Genomic DNA, 17,283 nt, shown 5'->3' on the forward strand with positions numbered 1-17,283 from the left:
TCTCCGGGGCAACCGAGGCGGAGCTGGGAGGCGGCCCCGGCGCTCGGGGCCGGGCTGCAGGCAGGCACCCGGCGGGGCAGGACCGGCGCCCCCGCGGCTTAGGGCTGCACCCCCGAGCGGGCGGCGGGAGCAGGGGCAGGCCCCCGCCCCGGCTCGGGCAGGAGCCCCCCCATCGCTGGTTGCACCCCTGCCGGGGCTGGGGCCTTGCTCCCAAGAAGGGCAGAGCGGGTGAGATACAAGCACGGTCACAGCTTCAGGGCTCAGAGTCAGGTCAGCGGGTCTCCCCCTCTAGCGACCCCCAGGGCCCCCGGCTTGATTCTAAAAATTCCGGGGACCAAATAGGGACTAGGGCACAGAAACTCTAGCAAGAGGGGAGGGCAGGGGAGGGGCCCTGGGAAGAAAACGTGGGAATTCAGGAGAGGGCAGAACTGTAAAAAGTATCAAGATGACACTGTGCACCGCCCAGCTCCCTGCCCCCAGTGCTTGGGAGTTGGATTCCTTCCACCCCACCCTTGGGGAAGGGGGAGGGAGAGAGTGATGCTGTTTCAAAGGGTAAGATTTTCATGATAGCTCATCTCGATTGGTTAGACTCTTCTGGTTGGTAAGCACACTTCCACCTTTTCATGTTCTCGGTATGTACAAATATCTCCTGTCGCTGTGTTCCATTCTTTGCATCTGAAGAAGTGGGCTGTAGCCCACGAAAGCTTATGCTGAAATAAATTTATTAGCCTCTAAGGTGCCACAAATACTCCTATTCTTTTTTTTAGGCAGATTAAGGTCGATCTAGCCCAATATCCTGTCTTCTGACAGGCCAGAACAGGGAATCATCAAGTGAGCCATCCCCCCTCACCTATTCCCATCCTGGCTAATAGCCATTGATGGACCTATCTTCCATGAATTATCTAGTTCTTTTTTGAACCCTATGTTTGTTTAGCACCTAGCACTTTGGGCACCACCCTACTGTAAATAATAATCAGCTAACCACAACAGTGCTTGGGTGGACCTGCCTCCTGCACAAGAACAGAACATCCGAGTGTAAACACAGCTCGTTTTCCGTCTAGACCTCCTTGTCTATATCTGATTCCATAATACCCCTGTGCGCTAGAGGAAAGAGCTGTTTTAAAAACAAAAACAAGCATGCAAATACAACCACCACAGGTAACCTGTATGTGAGGAGGGATACAGAAATTAGACAAAGTTAACAATGAAAAAGACAACTTAAAACCAAAAAAAACCCCACCAAGGGCCAAAGTCTGCCCCGATTACACTCTATGTAATCATTTTAACTTCAACAGTCAACTGCAGATCAGGGCAGAATCTGGTTCAAAACTAGATACAGAAGATCCCAATCATGCTGCCATACCTATTAAAAACAATACTTTCACAATCCAGAGAAGTACAAATTCAAAGTAATTTTGAGTTTGTACATTGTGATCATACATGACCCTGTTTAATCCACATTTTTAAAGAATTTTTTTAACCTAGATTCCATAATGTAAAGTAATCAGTTTAAAAGAAAAAAAAATGTTCCTAAATTCTCTTGCCATTGTGACAGACAGTTTTCTGATGTCAGTTTTGTAAACCACAATTTCTTAACTGAGAGCAACTCTTCTGCCAACACAATTAAAAAGCAAGATAACTTGTTCTGTAGAACAAGTCTGAGCAGACAGTGCCAGTAACTTTTTATTTCTTTTGGAGACATCAGTTTCATTAAAAACACCATGGGATTTCTTACTTGGTTTACTAATACCTTTAAAACATTTATTTCCACTATTTTCATTTTTTGCATTTCTCAGTTCAAAGGAGGAAAAGTTGGTTTCACTTTTCCAAATTATACTGTCAGAGGGTATTGTGTATTCCTTTATATAAGCTATTTCCACTGAATTTTCTTAAAGAACAGTAGAAAAAGAACTCTTTTTAAACAAAACCAAATTTTTGGTTCTAAGTTGATTCAACTCTCTAGCTCATTCTTTCTCTTTTGCATCCATACTATTTCTTGATTGTAATCATTTTTTTAATGTTTCAGTGAAGTCCAGTAATTTTACTCCTGCTAGACAAAAACAAGACTGTAGCTCAGCTCAGATCTGCTTGCTTTAATGCTCCTTCTGTGCTGGCCAAGAAACTAACCTTTCTAGCAATAGCATTTAAGATAAGTTCTTGCTAGAAACATGCCTTACATGGAGTTTGAAAATTGAATTATGAAAACATATTCCTTTTGTGCTACAAACATCATCATCCAGAATGTTTTAGGAGATAAAAATAGCATAGAGGTTAAAAAAGCATAGAGGCCTGCAGATAATGAAGGCAGCTATTGGGTAACTGACTCATATCAGGGAACAGATTTGGACAAAGAAGGAACTGTGGATTAAAAGAGTTTTACTGTATTACCTAGAAACCAATATCCACTTGGAACAGAACTCATTTTACTACACATGCAGTCTTTCAGTATCTTGTATAGTACCCATTTGGTATATTACGATCCCTGGTATAAACAGGAGCAACTCCATTGGCTTCCATGGCTGGGCACTTCTTTAAAGCAGGTCTGAATTGGACTCAGAATTCTTGATGTGCTTATATGTGGGGCTTATATAAAGTCAGAAAAATCATATGATTTATACCTTTTTTCCTGTATATGCACAGCATAGCTTAAGATCTTGTTTCTTGGGTGATGTTCTACTTCCTTTTCAGATTTAGTCTTAATTCATTTTGACTTCTTGTCTCATTCTCCCATAGAAAATGTGACCCATTCACTAGTTCATACATTATACTGAACGATATCCAAGTGGCTGTTGTGGAACAGGAATGTTCACCTACCCTTGATTTTGTTACCTTTTTTTCTTGGCTATTGCAGCCTGGGGTCCCCAGGTTATTCCCCAAGCGAAGCTAGAGTAGTCGAGTCTCACTACTCCAATACTATGCAGAAGATTTAGTTTAATCATCTTAATTAGCACAGCTACTCAAAACAGAAACATAGCATATAAATGACAGTAATCTATGCTAATTTGGACAAAGATTTGATTGCTGATTGATATTCATTTGCTGTATTTCATTAATTTGTTTTGTAATCCATTAACACATTTTAGATGCTTTGTTGAGGCACAACTGACCAATCTGACATAATAGATTTTGGAAAATGAATGGAGATTTTTGTGCTAGCAAACACTCAAGTCATACATGATAGTTGCTGGAAATAGGCAGATAGATAACTACCATCCATTGTTCAAAATCATTGAAATGCACTACCTTGGAGCCGCTCTCACTGGCAGTTATCCAAATTAAATGGGTGTGTCATATATGATGTAGATTAAGTATATCGTACATTTGAGTCAACTCTGTCAACTTGCTAGCACCAATCCTTAGCTGGTGTTTCCTTCAGCAACAGCCCTGAGGTTGTTTCTTTAATGACCCAGTGCTGCTCCCAGTGGAAGAACTCCCATTGAATCTTGGAAAGAGCAGGATTCAGCCCTCTGTGCCTAAGCAATCTTTTGATACAGAGAACGGGGATTACGGTAGTCACCAAAATAGGGCGGGTGCCGGAGACTCGCTTATGATGTGGATTAAAAAAAAAAATCATAGCAGGGTACAAACTAAGACAGTGTCAGACCCAAAAAGCCAGTTTAGGAAGAAAATGACAAGACTATGCTGAAGGATTACTTTGTAGTCAAGAGACTCTGCCTTGAAACTTAGCACAAAGTGGCTTCACAGCCAAGAAACAGATTATCCTCAAACAGCATCTGCATTTTTTGTGGGTAGCTTATAGACCCTGCAAAAGGGCAGTTCAAACTCTCTCATTTTTCCAGAGATCATCTGCCTTTTCCCGAAAGCTGTGGAGGGTCACATTTGTTGCTCAAGAGCAACAGAGCAAGCAACTAACTGACTGAGCTGGAATTTGAACCTGGGCAGCTGCTCCTTAGCCTTCAGCTTTAATCATTACTGCACACTCCCCTCCTCTTCCTCAGTTTTAGTTTAGTGAGATATAGTGCTCCAACCTCAGTTAGAAATTGCCAAAAATCAAGCTAGAATGGGCAAGGGGTAATTACCTGTTTTAGAGACCTGGGTTGGAAAGGAAGGTGCCCTCTTAAGGAAAAGGGTCAGGTTCAACAAGTTTCTCTCAGGCACTTCATTGTACCAACAATTTCTTATATTACTGCTCCCTTTGAAACTAGCAGCAGAGGGTTTCAACTAAGGGCCAAAATCTGGACTTCAATGGGCTTGCTTAGGTACAACACAGCAAGATTTGGTCCTTGGCATAAATGAAATAGCACCCATTCTATTATTCTCCATGTGACTGTGGAAAACTAGAAAATGTAAATCAAAGACAAGGATTCCAAAAGTTCCTTCTTGGAGCTGCATATGGATAGGTGCAGTGATAAATAAATCAGAATGTGCTTGCAAACAGGAACATAGGGTACTGGGAAACCTTTTCCCTATAGGATATTTTAAAAATCTTGTTCAAGTGGGTCTTCCCCACCAGAAACAAAAATGAGACAACTCATTCAACTCCAGAATAGATGTCACTGAATAGCAGGCATTGCAAATCAGTGAATTATAATAAAAAGACTGATGTTTGACAAGAAGCAAAGCTCATTCCACTCTTGCTGGGGCCGGCTTCTGGGTACAGAGAATATACCTCAGTAACACATCTATATATAGCATGATCTCTATAGCGTTCTTCACATGTTTTCCAAACACCAAGCTGGCAGAAAAGCTTCTCTTCTAGCTTATTTTTACTATTAGATAAAGTCTGGTCTAGCAAAGAGTGCCAGAAGCAGTTTGCAGCCAGCATTAAAATTGTCCCGTGACAGGAGACATTTGTTAACCTTGCAAGTGTTACATAATTAAACTTAATGTTGATCATGTTGCATTTGCATCATACATACTAGGGCATAGCATTTGTCTTATACAGCATCCACATTATTGATTGCATTCTACCTTCTTAATGTCATATTCTCTGTCTTATATCATGTCATCACATTCATCAATGCAAGTGGTTTCTTCTCAGCTGCATCACCAACCAGTTGAGACCACTACCAGGAAGAGGCACTAGAGGAACTGGCTGATCTTTGGCTTGCCAAATGTCAGAGCAAGTGCATTTAAGCATGCCAGAGACATAGAGATCAAGCTTGTGATTTGCATGTTGAGGACTTCTACTGTGTGAGTTCAGAAAAGTTTATCTTCTGACCCATACAGATATGCCTATTCCCTTATATGGCATCACAGCTTGAGTGAGCATGCTTTCGTAATCTTTGCGGCCTTACTAAAACCCAGAAGAGAGATTGTGTGCCTCAAGGACGCTGAAACTGCCATTTTCCAAGCTAGCATGGCAAGAGAACATTTTGCCCTACATTTCTTACAGTTCCTGATTAAAGTACTTGCGTTGTTCCCATTTACAACACACGTATACACACAAAACATTTATTTAGAAAAAGTCTTCAATTGCTCAGCGTATTCAGTGCTAACTTACAACATTAAACATTTTTGAAGTGACACAATGGAGTAGATGCCAACTGAATAAATTTACAGGTTAACCTCAAACATACTCTCCATTCACACTGGAAGACCAAAAACCATCTTCTCATCTATGGTTCTCAGTGCTTAGAAAGCTTCTCACTGGCATCATGAGTACTGCTGAAAGGATTAAACAAATCTGATGGTTCAAAATTGTCATTTCATTCAACAGATTTCACAGCATGACTGAGGTGTTACAAAATGCAGACTCGCTTTCTTCAGTTACCTCAACTCCATTTTAATGGAAATGGAGAAAGCCACACAGTTTGATTTTTCTTACGTGAAAGAAGAGAAACTAAAAAAAAAAAAAAAAAAATTACCTTTCCTTTTCTACTTTTAAAATTATTGGTAAAAAAGACAACAATTTAGTGGCTTAAAAATATATATAGTGTAGAAAAAAGAACCACAAGAGAGACATACAATGTACCACTTAATTTAAAACAAAAGTATAGATTTGGTACTTATAAAGATCATTTATTTCAGAGTATCAGGTGCACTAGTGTTTAATTTTTAGTGGTATTTCATGAAAAGCCATGTCTTGGAATCATCATTCTGTCCTTCTGAAAAAGAGGTATATAGTCCAGCATTTCCTTGATCTTTTTGAGGCTTGTGGGAATTTGACTGCATTTGTACCCACAGATCAAGTATATAGTAGTGTTTTCCCCTGGAAAGTCCACACATTTTAGGTCACCTCCTTGCTATCCGGTGCTTTATCTGGGACCTCATCATACTGAGGAGGAGGGGTCAATGGTTCTATTGTTATTTGACCTGAACTGTTTCTGTCTGGAAGGTTTATTCGGAATTCCTTTAGGTGCAGCTTATCAGACTTAATTCTCCGAACTTTCAGGGGTTTCAGTTGTTTGTTCAAGCGAGAGCTGTGCCTGCTTGGCTGACGCTGTATGTTCGAATCGACATCTGCGATGGTTGTAGTTGGTGTATTTTCATCAATCCCAGTTAGAGATTCATAAGAGGGTAGAGACATGCTGATCCTGGTGTTTCTGTCCAATTCTCCCGTCTCAGGATAGCCCGCGTTCATAGCCTCCTCATAACTGGGAACATAGTATCGCGACGGTGTCTCATCATCCTCTTCTTGACTGTAGGAGACAGTTTTTATACTATCAATATGCTAAGCCATTTCAGCTGCATTTCTGGTCATTCAAATTTTGGGACCAGAAATACATGATGATACAATATAAATTTCTACAGCACATTTCATTCAAGGATCACAAAGTGCCTTACACACATTAGTTAAATCTCCAACATCCCTGTGAGCAAGGATTATCATCTGTAGTTTACAGCTGGGAAACTGAGGCACGGAAATTGTGACTTGCCCCTATATGTGACAAATTCATTTCCGGGGTGGGAATGCCACCAGGAGTTCTGGTTCCTGCTCTTATCACTGGGCCACAGTAATGTTTTAGGGTGTACAACTGAGTTCAAAGTATCCATATCAAAGTAAAAATTAGGATCTTGGTGGTGTCACATAGTAATAAGTCTTTCAGGTGATCATATGTTGGGTTCTTATAGCAATGATTGGATTCTGAAGTTAGAAGTAGAAAAGATCTGTTTAGGACAGCTAGTTAACCTCTCTCGCTCTCTGCTAAACTTTCTGGAGAAATCTGTAAGTGTAAACTGATTACTTCTGAGCTATCACATGGCTTTGTGTACACTGAAAAAAGACAGCAAAGACACTTTACGCATTGCTTTATGTAGTCTAGTCTAGTGTGTCATTGAAATAAGTAGGCTAAGAACATGAGTATGTGTTTTTCCCCCCATCTTTAGTTATTTTCTCGCTACAAAAGTCCCAGTCTGCTTTCAAGTCTGTGACTGTGTGTCGGTAATGGGGCAATAGTAACAGCCAGGACTCACTGCAATTGACAATTCACTTTACCCATCTAAAAATTACGTTTGTAAAGCCCTTCACAGTCCTCAGATGAAAAAGACTATGTTCAACTGCCAAGTGTTAGAATTTAAAATTCTTCTGCAACTAGCATTCCATGAACTGTTAAATGTTACACCATCCCACCCAAGTTAAAAAAAAAAAAAAATCAAAGAAGGAACAGACAGGAGGAGTTACAGTTGCATCTTTCCATTGTTTAAGTGCCAGACTGGAAATGCCAGTTTTTCTTTCCTTTGTGAAACTGACTATAGCACAATTATTTTGATGTTAAGGTGCCTTTTCATTGCTCTATGACTAATGAGTTACAGTTCAGGCATTTTGCATTAATTATTCCTTGTTTCTCCATTCCATTCCCCACAAAGAGGGATATCAGAATAGTGATTCTCTTCCAAGAAACAAGTGAAAAATTACCCTAACATCTCTTCTTGCCAGCTGTTCCACTCAATTGGAATTAATTTAGAGGGACATACCTTAATTACAAAGGCATTAAATGAAGGTATAATCATGTAAACCTGGTTATTTTTTCTTTTTATTTTTTTTCTTTTTGAGGGAGGGGGGGAGGGAAGAGGTAGGGGAGAGGAATTATGTTAGATACTGTTAACCAACACTGTGCCTATCTATAACGAGGGTATCTACATGTAGTCTGCATAAGTACACAGTCTGCATTTTATTAGCATTAGTAAGTTTCCTTTCACATAACTGGTTACAGCACAAGAGCCCTCTCTGCAGATTCTGTCATTCTGTAACTATCTTAGGGTTTTCTATAGCTCCCATCACGGTACTTTCAAATTAAATGAAGCTGGAGAGTCGCCACCTTATACTCTCTTGTTACATATTTCATATGAAAAAGCTCTTTCCCTTCTTCAGAGGGAGTGAACAGAATACGCCAATTTATCTAGTGATGCCCCGTTGTCCATTCCCAGCTTCTAGCAGTCCTTCAGAGGGAAAGAGCAATGTTTTGGGGACAGGATACAGTCTGCATCAAACACCATCGCAGTTTACGCACTGCCAGGCTATGTCATCGAATTCCCTGTGATGTTGAATCAATGTTAGTAAACTGTTTATTTAAGATGTTCTGGTAACAGAGACATTCTTTGCTCAGTATTTATTGGCGTTTCCCCACCTTCAATGGATGTAAAAGTTTGTTTCATTTCTCTGCAGCTCTTGTACATACTTTCATAAGCGCTGTTGAAAGGCTGTTTTGTAACTTTACAGAATTACTGGACTTAACAAGCCACAGCAGAAAGACAGATACCACATTACCCTGTAGCAATGGCACACTCCTTTTTACTTCTCTGCCGTCTAGAAGCCCTGCCTGGCTCACAAAAAGGATTTTGTCTCCTCTACAATTATACCAATGGGGATATGGTTTTAAGATGCACACCTCACCATAGCATTTTTACACTAGAGAAGCAAGCAATCTCCTAAAGCTTTGTATATAGAATGTATCCTATTTGTTCTAAACATTGGTCCATCCAGTGAAGTACATTGTTTCCAGCTGTGGCCAACTGCTTATACTTCTGAGAAAGATGAACGTTTATCATTCACTTAACACATTATGCTATGATATTTATAGAGGGATAAACTCCTTCCTGACCTCTACGGCAATCAACTCATGCAGAGAAGCACAGAATTATAGAAAGGTAGGGCTTGAAGGGATCTCAAGAGGTCATCTACTCCAGCCACTTGTGCTGAGGCAGGACCAAGTGTACGTAGTTCATGCCTGACAAGAATCTGTCTAATCTGTTCAGAAAACCTCCAATGATGGGGATTCCACAACCTCCCTTAGAAGCCTGTTCCAGTGTTTAACTATCCTTATAGTTAGAAAGTTTTTCCTAATATCTAACCTAAATCTCCCTTGCTGCTGATAAAGCTCATTACTTCTTGTCCTACCTTCAGTGGACATGGAGAACAATTGATCATTGTCCTCCCACTGTCTTCAAATATGTTAAGGGCTGTTATCAAGTCCCACCTCAGTCTTCTTTTCTCAAGACATGCCCAGTTTGTTTGTTTTTAAACCTTTCCTCAGACATCAGGTTTTCTAAACCTTGTGTCACATTTTTGAAGCTTGAGACTTAAGAATATGAGAATGGTCATAGTTGGTGACACCTATGGTCCATCTAGCTGAGTATCCTGTCTTCCAGCAGTGGCCGGTGCCAGATGCTTCAGAGGGAGTGAACAGAACATGGCAATTTATCAAGTGATCCATGCCCTGTCATCCAGTCCCAGCTTCTATCAGTCAAAAGTTTAGGAACACCCAGAGCATGGAGTTATGTCCCAGACCATCTTAATTAATAGCCATTGATGGACCTATCCTCCATGAATCTGTCTAATACTTTTTCAAACCCAGTTATAGTTTTGGCCTTTACAGCCTCCCTTGGCCCACTAGTTTGATAGGTTGATTGTGCGTTGTGTGAAAAAGTACTTCATTGTGTTTATCGGTGTCTGATAATTCTGTCCTTTATTATAGTTTCAACCAAATTTGTGTGATACTGAAATTAGGTTTACTGGCCTGAAATTGCCAGGATTGCAAATTTAAAATTTTTAAAAATTAGCATTACATTAGCAATCCTTCAGTCAACTGGAACAGAGCCAAATTTAAGTGATAGGTTACATACCACAGTTAGCAGTTCTGCAATTTCACATTTGAGTTCCTTCAGAACTCTTGAATGAATACCATCTGGTCCTGGTGACTTGTTACTGTTTAATTTATCAATTTTTTTTTCCAAAACCTCACCTATTGACACCTCAATCTGGGAAAGTTCCTCAGATGTGTCACCTAAAAAGAATGGCTCAGATGTGGGAATCTCCCTCACATCCTTTGCAGTAAATAATTTATTTAGCTTCTCCACAACTGCTTTCTCTTGCTTGTGTGCTCCTTTAGCACCTCAATCATGCAGTGGCCCTACCGATTCTTTGGGAGGCTTCCTGCTTCTGAGGTTGTTTTGTTTTTGCTCTTTTTTGTATCTTTTGCTGGTTGCTCATCATATTATTTTTTGGCCACCCTAATTATACTTTTACACTTGACTTGCCAGAGTTTATATTCCTTGATGCCTATAATTAGCATGTGGTACAATTGATATTAACACGTTACATTTCTAAATGTGATTTTTTTTTTAAAAGAACACCTTTTAATGTAATCTGTACACCAGACCCAGCACCCTTTTACTGAAAGACTTACCTGTCCTCCTGATGTCGAGGTTCAGCAGATGTTCCTTGCTGGATCCTAGCAATATCCTCATTTTGTCTTTTCTTCTTTCTGTCCCGGACATTCAAACAAATGGAGAGCAACAGCAGCAGCACTCCAGCCCCAACCAATACATAAGCCACGGAAAAGGTCTTACTCTTCAATATTCCTCCACCATCATGCTCTGGATTGCTACTATTTCCAGCAGATGAGGGAGGCTTATCAGTTTGGCCAAATCCTGGGACCAGGTTCCAGACTGCCATTATGATCCCAAGGACAAGCATTCCTAACCCTATAGCAGTCAGGGCATAGTAAGATCCATTTGACCTGGACTGGGCCATCATACCCAGTGCTAGATCACTAGATAATAAGCAGAGTCAGCTTATAGCATGCCAGTTCCAAAAAAAAAAAAGTGTGTAAAATCCAAGCTTTGCACTTTTATGAATCCACCCAAATGCTTGAGTTTAGAGAGAAATCTGGAAAAGGAAAAACAATAGCAATTAGTACATGTGACTTATATAATGAGCTACAATTACGGTGAACAAGAAGGTCACTTGGCATCATTTTATTCTATCAATCTTAATACTGGAAATGAAAGCACATTTTTATGAGCGTGCAGAGTAAGTCAAGGGCAAACTTAAGGAAGGATCACTACTGGCCATTCTGATTACACATGGGAAAAGAGTATTCCCAGGCTTTTTGTTCCATGCTGCTTTTCTGGCGTGATGTGAGAAAGGGAGATCCTGGCCATTTGCCAAAGTTGCCCTGCCCCCCCCCCCCCCCCCCGGCGAGGTTCTGCAAAAACAGGAGGTATTGAAGCGTCCTTCTGGCCAAATTCCAACTTGAGCGGTTACAATCTGTCTAAACGCAATTCACCCTATAGTTTCAACTGGAGAATTTCTCTCTTCCCTTGCTGTGTGGTTTAAACACCACACAAGGGAACCAGAATTCCTAGGTTATAATCCTGCCTTTAACAGAGACATCCTTTTCTGTTGCACTAAGAGTCAGAGCTTATGGGTAACATTTGCAAAAGCACCAAAGAGATTTAGGGGCCTAAGTCCCATTTGAAAAAGTGATTTAGGCACCTGGACTCCTAAGTTCCTGTTGCGTTTCAATGACACTTTTCGAAAATTTTACCCTGTGTGACTTATCTACCTCGGAAGGGTGTCAAAGTGATTGAGTGTTAAGCACTTTTAAAATGAAGACTGCTAGGTATTCATGCTAGTTATTATTGGTGAACAGTCGCTCCTTGATCACATATATAATCTGTACAATGCTTTGGGATCTCAGAATGAAATGTACTATAAAAAAATACAACGTGGTAATATACATTTAAGATTCTTTATGTCATATACCCTATGGGGCTTCACTATCTTGCAGACTAATTCCAATTGGCGTAATATACTGGTCCCAAAACCAAAATGGAAAAAAAATCACAAGCCTTAAGAACAATACTTTGAAAGAAGAACTGCTTAAAGATCTGTCTGGCCACTGCCTGAGGGTGTGAGGGAAGTCTCTTCACACACAAAAGAAATCAAGCAAGAATTCTGTCTCAGCATTTGTGCAAGGGAGCAAACTGGACCACAGGTTCCTCTTCTCCCAGCTGTTGTGTTCTCTGGGCTTTCTCTCTCTCTCAAATACAAAGATGCTTCACTGACATGAAAGACATTCTCCTGGTAAGTGATAGTAATGCAATAGAAATTAGTGATGACAAGATTCGGCCATGTGTCTCCAAACTGACATGCAAGGGCTTTCCTAGTTAGAAGGTCAAGTTCTTGAACCAGCAGGGAGACAGGCATTGTAGCTGGCTTTAGAATCTCCTGCCCCTGGCCCCTAAAATGGGGTCCCAACTCATCTGTCTGAAACTCTTTTAAATCAGGAACCCCACCTGTGTAACTCTCTGCCAATTATGATCATTCACAGTGTTTTGTTCTGCTCCTCTGTTTTATGTTGCAGAGCCCTGCGAGATACTGAATCCCACTACACTATCGAGGCATATCATGGAAAGCTCTTGGAAGGAATATGAACTTTTGATTAAAATTTTACAGCATGCAGGAAATCTACTACATTAAGTATTTAAGCACTGTAGAAATCAGGAGAGCAGCTTATATTAATCTTGGTACAAACTATACAATTTATGGAAGATGACTGGATACTCTTATTTAAAAAAAAAAAAGGGAGCTAGGTCCAGGTGGCATCCTGAAATCTGAAAGGTAAGAATTGCAGCCAGTAGTGGAATCTATATAAAGGTATCTAGGACCTCTGTAGCGGAGTTCCTAGCATTCTATAGTGGGGACTAGATAAACTTTGCAACAGATTTTGTTTGGAATGTTCCAGCTTTAATTGACTGCCAAGAAAAGCATCACAACTGCACAAATATGGATACATTTTCTATTCTTCCTGCTCCTCTATTTTTCCATGGTTATTTATGTTGGATGGGACCTCATGAATATATGGTACTTAGGTATTTAGCACTGTAGAATGCTTATTTTTATCATTTGCCCCATACCTTTTATCACTGACTTACAATTCAGCTATATTAAGTAATGTGTTTTCTTGGTTAGATTAAGAGAAAGGCTAGTTCTTGTGTCCTTTAAGCTACAGAACAGCCTTCCCAGGAAAGTGGTAGCTAGAATCATAGAATATCAGGGTTAGAAGGGACCTCAGGAGGTCATCTAGTCCAACCCCCTGCTCAAAGCAGGGCCAATCCCCAGACAGATTTTTGCCCCAGATCCCTAAATGGCCCTCTCAAGGATTGATCTCACAACCCTAGGTTTAGCAAGCCAATGCTCAAATCACTGAGCTATGATCCAGTTACTTGAGGGACCAGACCCATGGTCATAATACCAGAGAGAATCTGATGCCAGATTTTCATGGCGATCCTACATTCTGATGCTTTGTAGCAATTAACATCTAGTCCTGATGAAGGACAGATTTCTCTAACCATTCCTAGTTGGAGGATTGATCCCAAGTCAATCTAGATAGATCTGGCAGAGAAAGAGGAATCACTGAACCAGTCTAAATATAAGACAGTTGATTCTTCCAAATGCACTGGCATTTGTAGGAAAAGTCATCCCTAGTGTCCAAATGAAAAACAGGTAGATTATTTTGTATTTCTTTATGGAACAGAGATAAAATAATGAATCCTGCAGCAGATGGGGATTCCATAAGTGCTGAAGCCCAAGTTCTCTCCAATGAAAATGTCACTAACGAGAGCAAGTAAACAAATTTGAAAGTAGTTATTTATACTAAGTAGAAAATTTGTTACCCCAGGTCCAGGATTTCCTTTCCTGGGACTGACCTCTCCTCTCAATCTGAGCCATATACACTGTAAGCTCCCTTCCAACATGTGTGCACTGCTTCAGGTTCAGACCTCTCTGTTGCTAAACAGTTTAGTTATTAACATGGATCGTGCTGCAAGTGGAAAATGAAGGCTGCAGTTATGGCAACAATGGCAGAGCTATATATGATGGAAGATTGTACATACCACATTCTCTTTTGGTATCTACTACAGGCAGGATATGGGCCTAGAGGCTGCATGGTTCTTAATGAGGCTACTTCCTACTTGTGACATAGGCTAAAGAAATGGAAACATATGTAAAGTTTCAGTAAAATCTTTGCATTGAAAAATAAAGCCAGGCCAGGCCAGGCCAGGCCAGGCCAGTGCTTATCAAGGGTTGTTCTACTGATACAAAGGTCAGTTTTAGCAAAGCCATTTGAGTAAGAAGAGAGCAAACCCAAAAATCCCAACGTTGAGAAAATGTGCGTTATAAAACAATTCTCAGCCCTACCCATCTTTAATCAAGTTCCGCTGTTCCCTTTAAATCTACTCAAAATGGATTTTCAAATCAATTCCCATAGGAACCATGCAGAGGATCATATCTGCCGACTTTTCAATCCAAGCTCTTGAAGCTAAAGTTCACACGAAAATTCTGGGGGGTCTCTGCTGTAACCATACAATCAAATATTTGGGCAAGGGTTTTCAAATGTTAAAAAAAAAATAAAAATCACAGATTTTATGGATGATGCCACAACTCAAATTGCATGTTTTAGGTGACTGGCCCACTATCACAAAAATAATGTATGCACGTGTAAATAAGGCAAACACAACACGTAAGGGACCAGGAACAAGAAGCATGCAAATTAAGGAGGTAAAGTTCACTAACAAGACTGTTTAGCTCTTAACTGTTGGGAAGGCCTTGAAGCTGTCAGTTAAATATATGGCTGCAGTAAAAAAGAGTCAGACCAGAAGCTGGAATGAACAGAGAGGATACAAGGTAACGTTTTCTCCCTGTAACTGCCTGTGAGGTACAGTTCTTCTACTAGTCTATTACAGTGCATGCAGTAACTTTACCACTAATATGTTTCTTTTCAGTTGCTCTAGATAAGGTATAAAATGTTTAAAAGGGGTTTAACTCTTTAAGTGCTGTGTCTGTTTCTGTATTGCTCGGTCATGCAGAGTTCCTGAATTTCAGTTTGTGAATTTACTGAATTCTGTAAGTTAAAAAAAGCCTGCTGTATCATACAGCTTATTTTATTCATATGCTGCTGCTGCAGCTAAACACAACAGTTCTTTGGTACATTTTATGTAGCCCAAGCTTTCTGTGATGAAAATTGATGCCTCTGGATGCTACTGAAAGTCATTCACCTTATCTTGTAGGTTTGTTTAAAACTTCCCTGATCTTTTCCCCTTCCCACTCCTGTCTTTATTAAACACTCACCAAAAAGCACATATGGCAAATTAAATCCCAGTTCCTGGGATCTGTAACCTTTCACGCCCAATGGATGGAGCTGGAAAGTTGCCACTATCTGATATTTCTTTGCCATTTAAACTAGCCCTCGTTCATCAGTAACTTCCAATTTAACGGTTGATGGCTGCTTACATTCCCGGCTCCATCCCATGTTGCAGGGAAAATATGAAATTTAACATCTGTCCTTTGAAACATGTTATAGCCATGGCCTGCCGTATGGTGTGCAGATGTTTATCTGAACTATAGCAGACCCTTGCTAACCAGCATGCACAGACCTAGAGCTCTCGCCTCCTCTTGGCAAATTAACAGGAGAGTCCTGTACCAAAGGTTTACATTATTAAGACTTCTTCTCCTCCTTCATTACTATAAATTTACCAGTTCCTTATTAAATGTAAAATTAAACTTTTACCAAAAGACAAGAAAGGACATTTTGTCAGACATTATCTTTGAGATGTTTATTTGACCACTTACTAAATTTGCATAATGCTATCCTTTGTGGTTCTCCCTGTTAAGGACCCGATCCCTAGCCCATTGAAGCCATCAGAAAGATTCCCATTGACTTCAGGGAGCTCTGGATCAGGCCCTATATGGACAAGATGGCAGGACTCTACCGGCATTGTCTAGCCCCTTCGTACGAGCAGGTGATTAATTTTATTTTACTCTATTAGGAGTACTTAGCACAGTAGTTTTCAGCCTCTTCCATACCATGACTCCATATTATAACACCCAAACATTTCGCCCCTCCATCCCAGAAATTTGGGATTACCCTTCGTCTAAACGTAAAGAAAGAGATGGTGGCAGCTCCCAGCTGAGAACCCACAAGTGGCAGAAATCAAAATTGTAATGGTCCTTGTTCTATTTCACCTTCCCTCCCCAAATTTATTTTAAGACACATTAATTTAATGTTCCTTAAAGTGAGCTGAAAGCACTGCCCTGAGACACGACTGACATGGGTATATAGTGAGCAAGCCTCAGCTGATTCCACTCTGCTACCTCTTTTTCTCCCACCTCAGTATAATAATGCACAGGACAGTAGTTTTTTTGACTTGTTCTCTTCTTACTGTGCCACCATAAAGAGTAAGAAACTATTTCTCAGACAGGGTAAAGTTTCCAAAAGCATTAATGTACTTAAGTTTCTCAAATCCAACTCTCAGAAGTGATTTCAGCAACTAAATCTCATGGAAAGTCAATGGAAGTTTAGGCTCCTAAATGACTTAGGTGCTTTTTGCAGTGTTGTAGCTGTTTTGGTCCCAGGATATTAGAGAGACAAGGTGGGTGAGGTCATATCTTTTATTGGACCAACTTCTATTGACGAAAGAGACAAGCTTTCGAGTGTACACAGGATCTGTTCTTCAGGTCTGGGAATGGTGCTTTTGAAAGTTTTATCTAAAGTCCTTTGAGTGTTAAAATGCAGTTGGGAACAGGGCAAATTAAACTAGGATTTTTTTTTTAAAATAGTCCACTTTTTAATTGAATTTCCCTCCTCTTTGTAAGATGACAAACCTCATCTCCTCTGCTTGGGACATCAGCAGTTAGTGCTGCCCCCATCTGTTTAAGAAATATCTGCTTCCAAGTACAGGTCTTGCTTCCACGTACAGGCCAGTCTGGCAGGACTAGCAGCTCCAACCACTTGCTGGAAGGGCAGAGCCAGCGTCAAAGGGGAGGCAGTCTGAAGTAGTATTCCTGGCACCTTATAGGCTGGTTTCTACCAATCCATTTGACCCTTTCCTTTCCAATCCCATGTGGTGGTGAATGCTCAACTCCAATTTAGTCCTAAATTGGGCCTTAAGAGACTCACCCTCACTTTGTTTATTTTTTTAAGGTAAAAGGAGTTCAGTGTCTCCATTTCCGCTTTAATGAGTTATTGCCCTGCCCCCCACCTCACAATTAATCATGCTTCCATGAGATGGGTTGAGTCCCTACATTTAGACCCAGCT

The 17,283-nt window shown here is 40.4% G+C and overlaps 1 protein-coding gene and 1 long non-coding RNA gene across 3 annotated transcripts in view; one reads left to right on the forward strand and one right to left on the reverse strand.

The window, feature by feature from the left end:
- The first annotated feature begins 139 nt into the window (after nucleotides 1-139).
- LOC115636848 overlaps nucleotides 140-17,283 on the forward strand; it is a 53,287-nt gene continuing 36,143 nt past the window's right edge. Inside the window, exons 1-3 of one of the 2 annotated variants that reach the window (XR_003997090.1) lie at nucleotides 140-228; nucleotides 12,552-12,808; nucleotides 15,860-15,987. This is a non-coding gene — a long non-coding RNA (uncharacterized LOC115636848). Of the gene's footprint in view, nucleotides 229-11,981; nucleotides 12,272-12,551; nucleotides 12,809-15,859; nucleotides 15,988-17,283 lie in introns of those variants that run through there. The other variant, XR_003997091.1, reaches the window with a different exon arrangement.
- TMEM51 (transmembrane protein 51) overlaps nucleotides 5,437-17,283 on the reverse strand; it is a 34,999-nt gene continuing 23,152 nt past the window's right edge. The window contains exons 2-3 of the mRNA XM_030537477.1: nucleotides 10,590-11,071; nucleotides 5,437-6,602 (exon numbers count right to left, since the gene is read on the reverse strand). Of these exons, the coding sequence (XP_030393337.1) occupies nucleotides 6,191-6,602; nucleotides 10,590-10,939 (762 nt within the window). The 5' untranslated portion in view covers nucleotides 10,940-11,071 and the 3' untranslated portion in view covers nucleotides 5,437-6,190. The remainder of the gene's footprint in view (nucleotides 6,603-10,589; nucleotides 11,072-17,283) is intronic.

The sequence above is a fragment of the Gopherus evgoodei genome, chromosome 18 (genome assembly GCF_007399415.2).
Source record: "Gopherus evgoodei ecotype Sinaloan lineage chromosome 18, rGopEvg1_v1.p, whole genome shotgun sequence".
In the NCBI taxonomy this organism is placed as follows: Eukaryota; Metazoa; Chordata; order Testudines; family Testudinidae; genus Gopherus; species Gopherus evgoodei.